Raw genomic sequence first — 17,733 nt, forward strand, 5'->3', positions numbered from 1 at the left:
CTCCTTCACTGCAGACTCAATGTGAAAGCCTGAGGGCTTTCACACTGAGGCGATGCGCTGGCGGGAGACAAAAAAATCTCCTGTCAGCAGCATCTTTGGAGCGGTGAGAGGAGCGGCATGTATACCGCTCCTTCCCATTGAAAACAATGGGAAACCACGGCAATACCGCAATGCGCGTAAGTTGTACGTCCGGCCTAAAGTTATTCCTCATAAAGCAGGTGTAACTCAGCAACAGACGTGCACAGGTCACCTGGAGAGCAGCTGCAGCAGCACCGAGCTGAGCAACCACACTTGCAGGACAACACATCTGTATGCCAACATGCCAGGGGCAGCCATGGTCATAGCACTACTACTGTGTCCACAGGCACCAAGGAAGGCCCGAGAGAGGATATACCGAACGCGCATGAACATCTTTGGCATTGGGAATTGGAGGTGTACTGCATCTTCAGATTCAGCCCTGCTGCCATCCTGGAATTAGCCACAGCCCTGCATGATGAAATCGCCAGCCAGACACAACGCTCACATGCAGTGCAGCCACTGGTCAATGTACTGGCAACACTCCATTTCCTCGCCAGTGGATCTTACCAACGTACAAGTGGAGTCGTGTCTGGGATGTCACAATCCACCATGAGCAGATGCGTGCTCCAGGTTGTCCCCGCAATCCTCACACGCATGTCCCACCACATCATCAAACACACCCATGAGCATCTGCGGCAGAAGGCTGGATTCCCACGCACTGTGGGGGCCATTGATTGCACACATGTGGCACAACGGCCCCCCCATGCCACAGAGCACATATACCGCAATTGTAAGCAGTGGCATTCCATCAACGTACAGGTGATAGCCGATGCCCAATGCCTCATATGGCACGTCTGTGCCAAACCCCCCCGGGGCCAGCCACGACAGCTACATATACCGTCAAAGCAACATTCCAACAGAATTCAAACACAACGTGTACAGGGACAGCTGGCTGGTTGGTGAGTGACATGGGAGTCAGGCATGACTGTCCAACCCCATGATACAGACATCACGAGGGGCACATGCATGACTAACATCCTCCTGTCTTTTCCCTTCCAGGTAACTCTGCATATGCACTTGGGCCCCATCTCCTGACTCCATACCGGAATCCCCAAACCAGAGGCGAGAGAAGATACAATGCTGCACACATACGCACCCGTGCAGTGGTGGAGCGCACATTTGGCATCCTGAAGTCCCGTTTCCGATGCCTGGATAAGTCCGGGGGGACCCTGTTGTATTCCCCAAACTTTGTGTGCCAGATCATCAGTGCATGTTGCGTGCTGCACAACTTCGCCATTAAAAAGGGCCTGGAGATTGACATATGTGATGACCTGACCCCCGAACCAGACAGCCCCCCCCCTAACCGAGGCTACCCTGTCTGCTGAGGGAACAGCAGTCAGGAGTTGCCTCGTGGAACGCATCTTTGCACGTTAAACACACACATTCATCATGGCACACGGACAATGCACGCATGCACACCACTGTGGTCCCTAGCTCACACACACCACATCCACCTCACATTGGTTTAGCCCAAGTCCACTGTGCAGGACTTGGGAGCAGCAACGCCACGCCAAGGCCCCAATGATGTTGCTGTCCATTCATACCACATTCACACGGTCGTGGGCATAACCTCTCCCCGACGACCCAAGGTGTCACTCACACATTCACACACCAGTCACACTGCAGCTTGCACTACTGACCGTATGTAGTGACTACAAAAAAATAAAAGGGATCATGCCATTGGCTGACACGGCATGCCCTTATAGGAGGACCGCACATCCTTCTGTGCACGTCTCTACAAAAAAAAAAGCTCATAGTCTGAGCAAACAAAAAAAAAGAGCACTCATTTGCCCTCTCGTGGGCCAGGCCTGGTGCCACGGGTACGACTCCTCAGTTGTCTGGGGGGAGCCTCGGGTGGGGGGGGGTGGGGCATCAGGAGAAGGATCATCCCCTGGTCTGTCACTCCTGGCAGATGCTGGCTGCATGCCCTCCAATGCAAGGGCAATGCGGGTGAGGACAGAGTTCGTCTCCGCCTGCATCCGCAGCTGGCGGGTTTTGGTCTGCCGCTGGTGGCGCCTGGTCTGCCTTCCCTCCGCCTCGATGGCAGCAGTGTTGGTCTGTACAGCCACTCCCAGGCTCTTCACCTCTGCCACGAGGCCTGCTGTTGTGGCCTGCAGCTCCCCAATTGCCCGGGCATGATGTTCCAGGCAGGCCTGCACATTGGAGCCCTGGTCCCCAGATGGTGAGGGTCCCCCTGCCACCATGTGGTGACGCATGGCCTCCAGGGTCTGGGCTTGGTCACCCATGCAGGTCACCATGGCAGCGCAGTTTGCGCTCACATCCTGCAGGCTGTCAGAGATGGAGCTGCTCTGCTCAGCCTGCTGTGTGAGGCACTGCTGCATAGCGTCTGCGGTGCCCTGCACAGCCGCTGTGCATTCAGCCTGGGTCTTGGCTGAGGAGGCCAGGCTATCTGCCACACGGCGCAGGTCACCGGCTAGAGCACCCATGTGGCGTGTCTGCCGGGCCTGCTCCCTCTGCAGCCCTTCTTGGAGGGCTCCGGGTACACCCCTGGTCTTTCGTAAAGCCTTCCTGGGGGATGGAGAGGCTTGTGCCCGTCTGGAGGGGGTTCCCCTGGATGGGATAGCCCTGGAGGGGGTTCCCCTGGATGAGGTAGCCCTGGATGGGGTAGCCCTGGAGGGGGTTCCCCTGATGGGCGGGGCGGTGTCTGAGGGTCCGGGGAAGGTGGAAGCCTCCTCAAAATAGAGGCATTCCTCTTGGTGGATATCCACCGGCTCCTCCTCTACTACCTCTAGAGGAGAGGTGTGGGCACTCCCCTCCACCGATATTACCGGGCTTCCCAGGGGGTTAGGCTGAGGCAGAGGATGTTCCGGGGATGGCATGGGTTGGACACTGGCAGGCGACGGCCCAGCTCCCTCCAGCACATCTGTGGATGACACAAAACATTCACATGTTGGTGGACCCACACACTTGTCACATGTTCCCTTGCACCCCCTCACATGCTACACACCGAATGGGGCATAAAACACACTTACCTCTCCTCAAGTCCTGGTCACTGGAGTCAAAGCCCTCCATGCCCTCCACCTGCTCCCGCTCCAGACAGCTGGCGATGACCTCCTCCTCATCAGTCAACCTCAGAGATGAGGCTGGTCCTCCTCCCGTGCCCCTTCTCATACTGGCCAGCTTATCACGGACCCGACGTCTCATATCGTTTATCTTCTTCTGGATATCGTCGGGGGTCCTAGTCTCATGCGGCGTAGTTGTGAGCATGCGCACAGGGGTGCTGGACAGACATCAGCGTCACTGCGCATGTGCCGTTCAGGATACGGCGGGCGGAAATCACTGCACCACGCTCGGACCATCATTTGCATTGGGTCACACCCACTTCCACCTACGCCGGCTTACGCCTTCGAAATCTAAGCCTCGCCAACGCAGCTTTGGGAGCACTGGCTTCCTGAATTGCATGCTTGCCTCTCTGCGCTGCGTCGGCGTAGCGTAAAGGAGATACGCTACGGCGGCATAAATATGCGCCAGTGAATCCGGGCCATTGTGTTTTTTTCAAAATTGTCGCTCTATTTTTGTTTATAGCGCAAAAAAATAAAAACCGCACAGGTGATCAACTACCACCAAAAGAAAGCTCTATTTGTGGGGAAAAAAACACCAATTTTGTTTGGGAGCCACGTCACACGACCGCGCAATTGTCATTCAAAGCTGAAATTTCGCCTGGGCAGGAAGGGGGGTATATGTGCCCAGTAAGCAAGTGGTTAATTGAAATTCTTGATAAGATGCCACTGAATATCCCAGATCATTTTATGGAAATGGAATCATCTGAGGCCCCGTACACACGACCGGATCTGTCCGTTGGGATTTATCCGCGGATCAGTTCCAGCAGACAAATCCGGTCGTGTGTACGGCCTAGCGAACATTTTTCGGCGGACATTTGTCCAGCCAACCGGTTTTCAAGCGGATAAAAATTTCTTAGCATGCTAAGAAATCTTTCCGCTGGAAACCTGTCCGTCGGACTGATCCGGTACAGACTCACCGGATAAGTCCAAGCGATCCCCATCCCTCGCATGCGTTGAAGTGATTCGACGCATGCGTGGAAGTATTTACCTTCCAGGGTCGCGCACGTCGCCACGTCATCGTCGCGGCGACGGCGCGGTCACGTCACCGCGTATGTTTTCCGCGGGGATTTTGATCTGATGGTGTGTACAGCCCATCAGATCAAAATCCGGAGCAGAAGAGTCCGCTGGAAACGGTCCGGCGGACCGTTTTCAGCTGATATCCGCTCGTGTGTACAGGGCCTAAGAGAAAGTCATTTCCATATCTTTTCCTTCATGCTTGGTACAGTGTACAGTAAAACAATGACAGAGAAAATAGTTATTAATGAAATGACCTCTGTTGAAGTCATGGAGGAGGCATGAAGAGTGCTTGCTCACTACAAGAATCTGCAGTTAGTCTCCATGGCAACACACAACGGAAAATTCATTGGTGAGATCAATGGATCCCTGATTTCTGCTTCCTCGGGGTTAGGAATACCGTGTCACTTTCAGATCTACCATTGTGAACAGAAATTCACAGCGTGATGCTAGATATCAGACCACCAACATAGAATTCAATATGTACTTTGTGAACTGTTCCTGCTAAAACAGAATAAACTAGCCGGTGTTTAATGAGACAGAGAATGGGGTGTAGATTGCATCCAACAAAAAACAATCCAAAATCCTTAAAATGTTGGTCAATAAAATTGTCCATCTAAGGGCTCTTGCACTTATGCCCCTTTTCTTCCAAACCCAAAGACTTTAGTGGCCTGGCACACCTTTGGGTGCCCCAAGGAGAGTAATCCGGTGCGTATAGCACGCTACAGCGAACAGTGGGTGTGGCCAAATTGCTCTTGCTGACATCATCACCCTGCCCCCCAGTGATGCAGAACCTGAAAGACAGCCGCCCGCAGCTCCCGGACAGCAACAGATTTGTGTGTGACTATCTTGGTTACTTGAGGAGCCACAGCCTGGTCTAAATGATTGTCCGGGTTTTAGTTCACCTGAAACAGGTGAATCCCAGGCAGTTGGCAACCCTAGTAATGCACACAGCAGCTCAAAGGATCTCAAAGAAGCGGCTCCTAATGGCTTTTGAGCTCTCATTTTTTTTCTGTCTATGTGCCCATGCACATTTTGGCTTTTTCAGGCATATGCTCGTACAAGTAGAAAAACAAAACTCCAAACTTTTGTTTTTATGAGGAGCTAGTGCCCCAAAGAGTTCAAAGAAGCTCAAACACGCAAAAATGTTTGTTCTAGCGCTTTGTTTATACAGTGGTTAAGAAAATTCTATCTAGGAGGGTGTGTAAATTAAAAAAAAACACGTATGCTCAAAAAAGAAGCTTGAAGAAGCTCAATAAAAAACGTGCACAAGTACACAAAGAAGCACACGTTTCTTCAAGCTTAATAAAAGCTCAAAGCAGCATGAGCCCTTATGGCAAAAAAGCTGCTTTTACATTCATTTGAGCTTTTATTTCAGCTTGAATAGGCTTGTGCTATTTTCTGCTCTTGTGCACATTTTTATTGAACTTCCTCAAGCTCTGTTGAGCTCTTTTGAGCTTCTTTGAGCTTTTTTGAGCATACGCGTAGATAGTATTTTCTTAACCACTGTATAAACAAAACAATAAGCTGCCTGTAGGAACATATACCTGAAAATGCCTGAAAAATCCATATGCATGTACACATTGGCTGACATGGAGGGGAGTTTCTAGGCAGAAAAAATGTCAGCTTAAAATATATCAAAAGCCTGTATGAGCCGCTTCTTTGAGCTCCTTTGAGCTTCAGTGTGCATGAGCCCTTACTGATGGACTGATAGTAAGGGCCCTTTCAGACGTGCGGAACGTAAGTCCACATTTTCATCCATCCGTTGCGGATGAAAACGGGACATACATTGGTCCCTATGTGATTGCGGGTGTCAGCGGATGACCCCGTAGTCGTCCGCCTCCGCAAAGATCCGATTTTTCGGACGAAAGAAAATCCTATTTTTCTTCCGTCTGCCGGATCGGATGAACACGGACATACGGTCCGTGTTCATCCGATCCCCCATAGGGGAGAGCGGAGGAAAGACAGCGTGGTCCCTGCACAGTGTGTGGGGACCGCCCTGTCAGCTGCCAGTTGCAAGTTTAGAGCTCCATGGGCTTCATGGCCTCCAAGTAGCCCTACCAAGTATGTGACCATGCGTGCCGACACCTTACCATATGTGATTATGACTGTGTATAAAACAAAAAGCTCACTTTTAATGCTCAGAAACTCATTTTTCAAAGGAAACTGATAGCAGAAGGAACCATACCTGGGGGTAATGGCTTATTTGTGAAATATGGTGTGCAGGAGGGAAATAAATTTGTAAACATTATTTAATTTGTATGACTCCGGGGTATTTAGACAGAAAGGGCTTAAAATAGCATTAGATTAATAAGATTGATAATGATCACTGACTGCGGACTGCTTATCTGATGGAAATTTGTATTTTTGCTGTAGGTCAAAAATGTCATCACTAAAATCAGACATGGAATTTCTGTGTGTCTGCCTTAAAGGGGTTGGGATATGCTTTTGCCATTTGTCATTAAATTAAAAAGTATTGCATGATTGTTAACAAGATTTCATACATGCTTGAGGAAATAAAACCAATAAAAACATAAAACATACATTAAAGTGATTGTAAAGTCTATTTTTTTTTTCTCTTAAAATAACAAACATGTTATACTTACCTGCTCTGTGTAATGGTATCGCACAGAGCAGCCCAGATCCATCTCTTCTCAGGTCCCTCTTTGGCTCTCCTGGCCCCTCCCTCCTGTTCAGTGCCCCCACCACAAGCAGTTTGCTATGGGGGCCCCCGAGCCGAGTCACAGCTCCCATTCAGACACAAAGCCCCTCTCTCTCCTGATTGGCTAACTGACTTTGATTGACAGCAGTGGGAGCCAATGACACCTCTAATGTGTCTCAGCCAATCAGGAGGGGAGTCCTGGATGGACGGGGCATTCATGGACATCGCTGAATAGAGATGGGGCTCAAGTAAGGGTTAGGGGGGCTGCTACACGCAAAAGGTTTTTTATCTTAATGCATAGAATGCATTAAGATAAAAACTTTCTGGGCCAGATTCTCGTAGATCTGCGTATCTACGAGCGGGGCGTAGCGTATGCCATTAACACTACGCCGCCACAACTTACTGGAGCAAGTATTCTCCAAGCACTTGCTCCGTAATTTGCGGCGGCGTAGTCTAAATGGCCCGGCGTATCCCTGTGTAAATCAAAGGGGGCGGCTTGTATTTAAATTAAGCACGCCCCCGTGCCGAACGAACTGCGCATGCGCCGGCCTTAAACGTAGGCCACTGCGCATGCTCCGTAGTACGCCGCAAATACATTGGTTGCAACGTGAACGTAATTAACGCACAGCCCTATTCTGTAGATACACCGGCGTAATTCTTTTGAGAATCTGGCCCCATGACTTTACAATCACTTTAATGCATAACGAAAGGCAAAACATTTTTCAGTTTTGGATGGAGTGGAGAGGGGTTAGAACACCTGTCAGTTTTTATTGATGTCTTTACCCCCGTTAGGGAGAATCACCCTCTCTATTTGTTTTGTTTTACCATTATCATTGAAAGTGAAAAAAAAAATCACGAGAGCTGCACTCTAACAATCCATCTTAGGTATCATTATTGTGGTAAAGATTAAGTGCTGACTCCAGTGTGAAACACATCTACTTGCTTGTCCCCCCTATACATGTTCCATCTGTCATTTGGTTATAATGTTTATACCAAAGAAAGTGGACTGTTGCAGTGCAGACGTCCAGATCTTCCTTGTCTTCCATTGTGCAGCATGCAAACTGGGCTGGCACCTGACTTGGGGAGTTGTGAAGGGACCATTAGAGCATACTCACCTGGAGCAGCGATACAGAGTGCTGAACCCCCCCTCCCCTCCCCATTTTTGGGTTGTCCCCAGAAAAGTAAGAGAGGGGAAATAGGAACACTAGTTCTAGTGACCTCGGGGTCCCCAAGGAATTCCTTTACTTTCCTCTCACTTCCTGTTTTGGCTATGTAACAGGAAGTGAAGGTAATTCTTCCCAATGGGGCACAGATGACAAAAGATAAACCAACGGGGGGTTATAGCCCTCCCTTACTCTATCCAAAAACAAAGAAAAAGGTTTGCCTATAGTTATACTTTAAATCATATGTAAAAGTGATTTTTTACATTTTGGATAGAGTAGGGAAGAGTTAAAACCCCCATTGGGCTATTTTATTGCTGTCTGTGTACTGTTGGTGACATTTCCCTTAAAGTCCTATTCAAAAATGCAAAATAAAGTGAGAAGACTTCCCCTTTTAGACAGTTGTCCCCAGAACTGGTGTCCACATCGGAAGATTCCCCCATGCCTTTTCTTCTGGGGGCAACTTTGCAATTTTGAATTTCCCCTCGTTTTCTGTCAGTGCTACAGAAACTTGATGAAGAGTCTAACCTTTGTAAAACCTTGATTTGAGAGCGTTTTTCAAGAGCCCCATCTCTATTCAGCGATGTCCAAAAGTGCCTCGGCCATCCGGTACTCCCCACCTGATTACTAGTATTATTTCCTTGCCACAAATAATACTGTAGTATTGAAAGAATTTGATTTTCATCTGGTGTGCAGATTGTGGGTCAGGGTCTATACACCCCTCCACAATCTATTCCACGCTAACCTAAAGAGGGATCCCTTTGAGGCTCTTCTGTGGAAGCCAATCGCAAGAATTGCTTTGTCCTGAACACCAGTTGGTGTCGCACCTCTTTACTGCAACTAAATTGACCATAGCTAGGGCTTGGAAGACACTGACTCTCAGTTTTGAAGCAGTTAAAAATTGCGTAAATTATATCTTGGTAAATGAAAAATTGACAGTCATATTATCAGACACCCATGATAAATTCCTCCGGGTTTGGCAACATTGGGTGGCCACCCTTCTAGACTCGAACCAAGTAGGTCACTCTAGTAGGTCTTTTCCCCCCGCCCCGTGGACCCCCCACCCTCCTCCCTCCCTTTATTCACTTTCTTTCTCTGTTCTACACCCCTATCCTACCACTTTTCCTTTCCTCCTCTCCCTTTTTTTCCCCTCGCTCCTTATTGTACTTCATATGCCGCATACACACGATCGGAATGAAAAAAGTCAGACGGACATTTTTCATCAGAAATTCAGATCGTGTGTGGGCCCCATCAGACTTTTTTCCATCGGTGTTTAGATATAGAACATGTTTTATTTTTTTCCGATGGAAAAAGAACGATGAATCAAGTCGACGCATGCTCGGAAGCATTAAACTTCATTTTTCTCAGTTCGTCGTAGCGTTTTACGTCACCGCGATTTGGACGGTCAGAATTTAGTCTGACAGTGTGTATGCAAGACAGCTTGAACGGAATTCTGCCGAAAAATTCCATCGGATTTTAGGCCATCAGAAATTCCGATCGTGTGTACGGGGCATTCGACTCACCAGGCTCAAACCTGGTAGTGATGGTTACATGGTAAAAAACACTTTTCTCTTCTTTGATTTTTGTTTTTTGATATAAAAATATAGTATCCCTTCAGAGAATATAGGTTATATTATCCAAGGTCCCTTAAGATGACAATAACCCAGAGCTGGTTAAATACATTTGCCTTTGGCCTTCAGGGGCCTGAACAATTCCCTGCGACTTGGAAAGTCTCTGTTTTAAGTTTTCTGTACTCATTTTTATTTATTTTTTTCATGCTATGACCATCAATGCTACTGTATTGTAATGTTGTACTGAACTTTAGTAAAACCCTTTGTACAAGAAATAATTAGATTTTATATATTTTTGTTACAGAGTGTTAGAGCATCTGGACTCATCCTTCTGGAAACCATTTTGTTTGGGTCACTTCTTCTCTACTTCCCAGTGAGTACCACAATCCTATGATTTCATGTTTGGAGAATGCTTGTTCTATATAAAATTGCATAAATCAGTGTGAGCTTGATAAATACCAGGTGACAACTCGTGCACAGTTGTGGGACATATTATTGGAAAGCTGTTGCAGATATGACTCTTATCATCTAGGACATGGGTCTCCAAACTGCGGCCCGAGGGCCAGATGTGGCCCTTTGCTAGCCTTTATGTGGCCCTTGGGGCACAATTCCTTCCAATGATCTGAGGTTCTATTTCCCATTAACACCAACAATGGGGCACTGTATCTTCCACGGATACCAATAATGGAATACTATTCCTACTACTAATAGGGGGAATACTCCTCCTACTGACCACCAACCCTGAGGCCATATTTATTCTCACTGATTTTGGGCCTGTGACATTTTCTGCCCCTGCTGGCCACAATCCGGCCCTCCTAAAGTCTGAAAGACAATAAAGTGGCCCTTTGATTGAAAAGTTTGGAGACCCCTGATTTAGGTTACAGCCCTTCTTACTTTATTGGAAACGATAGGAACACAAGGGAGTTGATTTATTAAAGCTAGAGAGTGCAAAATCTGACTTCAATTAAAGGATCGCTAATGTAAAAAAAATGTTTTGCTGAAATGACTGTTTACAGGGTATAGAGACATAATAGTTAACTGATTCCTTTTAAAAACGATTAAAAATAGATAAAAATCAATCATATAATGTACTTGTAGTTTTTTAGTTTCGTTTTTGCATTTAGTTTCGTTTTAGCATGTTATGCTGTATTTGTGCTGGACAGTGCCATAGAGCAATATTGGTTTGAAAACGAAACTAAAATCTCCCAGTACTGTGGTGATCAGGAAACAGACAACCAGGAAGTGTCGAGAACAGAGAGGATTTACAGCAACATCAGAGCAAAAACAAACAATGAGGACATGAAACCAGGACTGCAGTAAGGTAAAGGAAGCTATTTAGCTAAAAAAAAAAAATTCCTTTAGTGACCCTTTAAGTTTTGTCAAAATACCTGGAAGCTGGTTGATTTCTATGCAGAGCTGCACCAGGTTTTGCACTCTCCAGTTTTAGTAAATCAACTCCACAGAGCTTAGTCATGTAGTTCCATTAGGAAGAACATTACATTAAAGAAGTCCATCCTGAGCTTGTTTGGCTGGGCTTCTCCTATGGGTCACATGAGTGCAATTCGTCTTGCACTCATATGACCCGTTTTCAGCGGAGAGCGGTCTGAAGTATGCTGATGTCACTGGAATCAGTCCAGGCAGTGAGTCATCCCGACTTAGGAAGTCTGGATCCGTCAGCTGCCTGGACTGATGGCAGTCTCAGCCACTCAGCGAGCCGCTCCACGCCCCTCCACAGCTCAGCTGAATGTGGAGGAGCAGAGCAGGAGAGCTGCTGATTGACAGGCAGCAGCTTTCCACTCAGGAGGTGAGAGAACCAAGCCCAGTTAAAGACAGTTAAAAGTACTCTTTCCAAGGAGGTAAATGCACAATGTATGATACGAGCAGCGAGCTCAGGACCTTAGCATGTCACTTCCGGTGTCCGTATGCCTGTGTCCTACGCGTTACGTCACTCACACGTGACTTCAACGGGGATCTAATCAGGACGCCTATGACTCTAATTTGGTGCTTCCAAAAACGAGCGGTACAGGAGAGAGGGGGCATGGACGCACCACCAATGCCTACCACCCTTACACCTAGTAGCTTTTAAAGCACATTGTTTTCTTCAAATCTACAAGTGAATGTCATGAAGGTGATGCTTATTTAGAAAAAGAGAAAAAACACACATAATGGAGAAAAACTATGGAAAAGAACTACATATAGATATGACCAATTAAAAGGCTTGCAAAAGAATGACATTATGCATCTAGTATACGGTATGCGTTATGCTATTATAATATGTTATAGGAATGGGCCTGACATTTAGATATGACATTTAATATGGCCATATTCCTGTATAAATAGCTGCTGCCTGTACATAGTACGACCTTGCTTTGGGAATTGTGTGGATTATTAAAGGTTCAGCAAGGAAAAAGGGGAAGGTAACACTTAGGCTGATCTTTCAATACTGCTAATGATGAAAAACAAGCTGCACCAGTGCTTCTCTTCCAGGCTACTAATTATAATCAGTCCTTTCTAATTACTTTCTAATTACCATTATGAGCGGTAACGGTGAAAGTGGACACTTATGTTTAAAGCTATAGATACCAGTGGGAATATCTGCGTAAATGGTGGAAGGTTTGGAAATCATTTAGTAGAGAAATATAATTTTCCTGTTAAAAAAAATGCCATCTTTTGTATTCATCTTCACCAGTGACCTTTTTGTTGAATTGCTCAGTCATTTTATTAGAGGGGCACAAATGAGTTTTCCCAAGACCACCAAAAAAGGGAACACCAAACAATAATGGAGCCTACTCCCTGATGTCCTAAAATAGTGCCTATGTTAGACCTCATAAGCCCCAATTACCAACGCTTTATACAGAGATAACCATCTTTATCTTTAGCTATGTGACTGTCATTTTCAAATCTCATTGGATGCCACTTGAAATATAGATCATTTGGGAAAATTCATCACCCAAGATTGGTTGGTCTAGGGGTGTCAGCATTAATTGGTAGTAACCTATAGAGATGAGATTGTTCTATGTTTTTAAAGTTAAATTCACCTTTTGAAGATGTTATACCCGTATTTAGAGTGTAACATGTTTCAATACCTATGAGATATGATTAAGCACTGTGTGACAGTGTGAAACGCGTCAGCTTATTTTTCCTAATTTCTGCTATGACATGTCATGTTTGTGACCAATTTTTATTAAAAAGGAAAGTTTTTTGGAGTGCGGCTGTCCTAGTCTTCCTCTTCAGTTTTTGCATGTCATTGCATTGCCGGCACCCTGGGTTTTGGATCTGGTGAGAGAGTTCTTTGGTCTCTCTGAGCGGTCACCCTTTTTTCATGTTTCAATACCTCCCTCCCTTCCAAACCTCATTGCCTTAAAGGGGTTGTAAAGGTTAGTTTTTTATTTTCTAAATTGGTTCCTTTAAGCTAGTGCATTGTTGGTTCATTTACCTTTTCCCTCAATTTCCCTTCTAAATGTTTTTTTTTCTCTGTTTTCTTTGTCTGAATTTCTCACTTCCTGTTCCTCCTCAGTAAGCTGTTCTGGCTGACTAACCCCCATGGATGATGGGGGCAAGCTTACTGAGGAGAAACAGGAAGTCAGAAATTCAGACAAAGAAAAAAAAAACATTTATAGCTATATTCAGAGAGAGTTACGGCTTCTGGAAACCAGATATGCTTAAATTAGGCTAAGATACGAGCGGCGTAAGTCTCCTACGCCGTCGTATCTTAGGGTGTATATTTACGCTGGCCGCTAGGTGGCGCTTCCATTGTTTGCAGCGTCGAATATGCAAATGAGCAAGATACCCCGATTCACGAACGTACGTGCACCCGTCGCAATTAGTTACGCCGTTTACGTTAGAGATACGCCAGCGTAAAGATAAAGCTGCTCCCTAGGTGGCGCAGCCCATGCAAGGTATGGACGTCGGAACAAGCCTATCTTTTTACGTCGTTTGCGTAAGTCGTACGCGAATAGGGCTGTGCGTAAGTTACGTTCACGTCGTAGTTAGTGTTCGACGTATCTTAGGCATTCTATCCGACGCATGCGCACTGGGATATGTCCACGGACGGCGCATGCGCCGTTCGTTAAAAACGTCAATCACAGTCTAATTGATCACTTGCATGCCTATTTGTAAAATCATTTATGTTATCAAAGCTAACAGTTGTCTAGTTTTATGCATGCTTATTATTTCTACATATTTTTAACGATGCATTTGATTTTTGTAACTGTTTTATTATATTCCAATAAAAATTTATTGAAAAAAAAAAAAAAAACGTCCATCACGTCGGGTCACTAGTCATTAACATAAAACACGCCCCCCTGTTCATCATTTGAATTAGGCGCGCTTTTGCCGGCCCATTTACGCTACGCCGCCGTAACTTAGGAGACAAGTGCTTTGTGAATACAGCACTTGCCTCTCTGACTTACGGCGGCGTAGCGTATATGCAATACGCTACGCCGCCTCAAAATTAAGCCAGTCTATCTGAATCTGGCTATTAGAAGGGAAATCGGAGAAAAAGGTAAGTGCACCAACAATGCACTAGCTTAAAGGAACATATTTAGAAAAAAAAAAAGAGAAACCTTTACAACCCCCTTAACCGTGACAGCGGGTGGGTTCCTCTCCCCTGAAGCGGCTGTCACATTTAAAATCAGTATGGCTGTGCAGGGCTCTGTGTCATTCGTTTACAGAGATCTGTGAATGTATGAATAACAAGTCCCATCTGCCACCACTAGGACTAGGAGTGCACTGTTAAGCACAGTCCTAGTCCATTGAATCTTCCCTCACCTTTCTAACTGAAACCCTGTACAGAGATACAGGCAGAAAGCTGGAGGAAGGGTGTGCAGGAGACCGACATTGCACCAGCAATCCACTGATTTTAGGTGCAATACTTTGCAGGCTCCTGTGTAATAAATACACAATTTTTTTTCTACCTGCAAAAATATGTGTGTATAATATTTTTTACTTAAAGGAGTTGTAAAGGATTTTTTTTTTTTTTTTGCTGAAATGACTGTTTACAGGGTATAGAGACATAATAGTTAACTGATTCCTTTTAAAAATAGATAAAAATCAATCATATAATGTACCTAGAGTTTCAGTTTCGTTTCTGCATCTAGTTTCATGCTTCTGTGATGAACAGAGACAAAGAGCCAATACAGGGCAGTGATGGTTTGTAAAACGAAACTGATTGCTGTTGAGACACACAGTAATCACACCTCCTTGATTAGTGCCACAGAGAGAAAGCTCCCATGACTTTTTTCATCAGGAAACAGACTGTTCAGAACAGAGAAGGATTACAGCAACATCAGAGCAAAAACTAACAATGAGGACATGAAACCAGCACTGCAGTAAGGTAAAGGAAGCTATTTAGCTAAAAAAAAAATTCCTTTAGTGACCCTTTAACCACTTCAGCCTCGGACCGTTTTGCTGGTCAATGACCAGGCCACTTTTTGCGATTCGGCACTGCGTCGCTTTAACTGACAATTGCGCGGTCGTGCAACTTGGCTCCCAAACAAAATTGGTGTCCTTTTTTTCCCACAAATAGAGCTTTCTTTTGGTGGTATTTGATCACCTCTGCGGTTTTTATTTTTTGCGCTATAAACAAAAATAGAGCAACAATTTTGAAAAAAAAAATGAATATTTTTTACTTTTTGCTGTAATAAATATCCCCCAAAAATATATATATATATAAAAAAAAAAAAATTCTCAGTTTAGGCCAATACGTATTCTTCTACATATTTTTCGTAAAAAAAATCGCAATAAGCATTTATTGATTGGTTTGCGCAAAAGTTATAGCGTCTACAAAATAGGGGGTCGTTTTATGGCATTTTTAATAATATTTTTTTTTTACTAATAATGGCGGCGATTATGGCGGACACTTTGGACACTTTTGACACATTTTTGGGACCATTGTCATTTTTATAGCGATTAGTGCTATAAAAATGCATTGATTACTATAAAAATTACACTGGCAGGGAAGGGGTTAACACTAAGGGGCCAGGAAGGGGTTAATTATGTTCCCATAGGCGTCAATGAGCTTTAGAATGGGGTGTTTTACAAGCATTAAAAACACTACCAAAGCGCCCTATGCGTGAGCGTAAACACTGTCTATGGTAAACACTGCTCCACAATGTAAAGTGACAGAAATAAACAAATTTTAAAAGGCCGCAACCGCGTCGAAAATGCCTGCCAGAGCATTTGCGGAACGTTACCATAGACTTGAATGGGAGGCGAATAAAACTCCTCCTGACTTGACATGAGGCTTCAATTTTGAAGCAACGCGACTCTGAGGCCTCATGTACACTGGACGTTAAAATAACGTTATAAAAACGCCAGTAGCTTTGCAGTGAGTTTCAACTTTTTTCAGCTTTTTTCAAAGTTTTTTCTGTTCAAATTTTTTATTGAAGAACAAAGCACAGAGTACAATAACAAATAGTCGTACAGTAACATATGAAAGAGTATATAATAGCATACTTCAAAAGAGGGAAATAGTGTCCCAGAGCAGAATTACGACATAACGTACATTTTTACATATATGGGGACATGGGTTGTCAAATACAATGCAGAAATATGGGAAGGACCTTAGGGCTATAAAGAGGGAGTATGAAGGTAGATCCCTACCAGGAGAAGGGGAGGGAGGGAGAAGGGAAAGGGGAAGGGAATGGGGAAGGTCCTATAGCATCGGGTATATATCCTTTAAGGAGGTACTCCGCAGGTTGACTAGGGATAAAACGTTGTGTATAACTAGGCAAGGTTTAGGAGCCATGCCTATTGCTCTACATATATAAAATTTCAAGAGAAAATACAGAGAAAAAGAAAAGAAGAAGAGTAAGAAAGAAAGAGCATGATAGACGAGAGGGAGGAAAGGGACCAAGGAGGTCGGTGTAGGGTAGGGAAAGGGTCGGCTGGGTCACAAGAACCCCAAAGTACCATAATACAACATGGTTAGAACTGCTTCAAATTTTAGAATGTCAGCAGGGACATATCAAATTCCGGGGGTAAAAAATGTTCCGCCCAGGGAGTCCAGGTCTTATCATGTTGGACCATTCGGTCAAGAATCATAGCTTCTATTTTACTATGAATCATTGCCTGGGTTACCCTGTTTTTAACTTCTGCAATGTGAATGGTTGGAGTCTTCCAAGCTCTTGCAATGGATTGTTTAGCAGCCGTAGTCAGTTGGAGTAAAAGTTTTACCTGGGCTTTAGTGTAGTCCGGTTGAATGTGATTTAAAAGGGCTAGGGATGGGCTAGGTAATATTGTATCATTCAATAGGGTTGAGGCCATCTGGAATATTACAGCCCAGAACCGCTGCACTATCGGACAGGACCACCAGATGTGCTCGTGCGTACCCCTCCCTCCACATCCACGGAAACAGACAGCTGGGTAGGAAGGCAAAAATTTGGAAATCCTAGCAGGGACCAAATACCACCTCATCAGAACCTTATAGTTGGTTTCAAGGGCCACAATATTTTGGGAAGAGGTTTTTGTACGGTTCCATATGGCAATCCAGTCCTCCTTGTCCAGTGATATCTGAAGGTCTTTAGACCATTGTGCAGCGTACAGGGGGAGGTCAGAGGTAACCGTAGTGAAATGGGCATATAGACGGGAAATGATACCAGGGGCATGAGGATCAGACTGACAGATGTTTTCAAAACAGGACATACTGCCTAGAGAGGAACAGTCACCTATTATTGAGCGGGCGAAATGGGCTATTTGTAGGTAGTGAAAACATTCCCTAGGGGGGAATTTGGCCTGAGTCTGCAGATCTGAGAAGGATTTGAGAGATGTGTCAGTAACAAGGTCGCTTATCCTATGTAGTCCTGCCTGGAGCCAGAGATAAAACGAGTTAGGCTCTACGTAGGCAGGGTAAAAATGTGGATGACCAAAGAAGGATAATAGTGGAGCATGGGAGGACAGTAATCTAAAACGACTACGTAAGCTGTCCCAGAGTCTGAGTGAATGGCGAGTAACCGGATTATAGAGTGGACTACGGGCCAGCGGGGGTAACCAGAGAAGATTGGAAATTAGAAGGGGATGGATGTCTATTGCCTCTAAGCTCACCCAAATGGGGGTTTCCGACGTAGAGTGGTATAGTGTAATTTGGGCAAGTTGTGCCGCTTGATAATAACGAGAAAAATTTGGGATACCCAGGCCTCCGCTAAGTTTATCTCGCAAGAGAATAG

General features: G+C 45.3%; 1 protein-coding gene across 1 annotated transcript in view; it reads left to right on the forward strand.

Moving 5' to 3' along the window:
* The window catches only part of GPR158 (G protein-coupled receptor 158), a 309,748-nt gene that overhangs the window by 185,690 nt on the left and 106,325 nt on the right, over positions 1–17,733 (forward strand). Inside the window, exon 5 of the mRNA XM_040352535.1 lies at positions 9,873–9,941. Within this exon, the coding sequence (XP_040208469.1) occupies positions 9,873–9,941 (69 nt within the window). The remainder of the gene's footprint in view (positions 1–9,872; positions 9,942–17,733) is intronic.

Source organism: Rana temporaria, chromosome 5 (assembly GCF_905171775.1).
Source record: "Rana temporaria chromosome 5, aRanTem1.1, whole genome shotgun sequence".
NCBI lineage: Eukaryota > Metazoa > Chordata > Amphibia > Anura > Ranidae > Rana > Rana temporaria.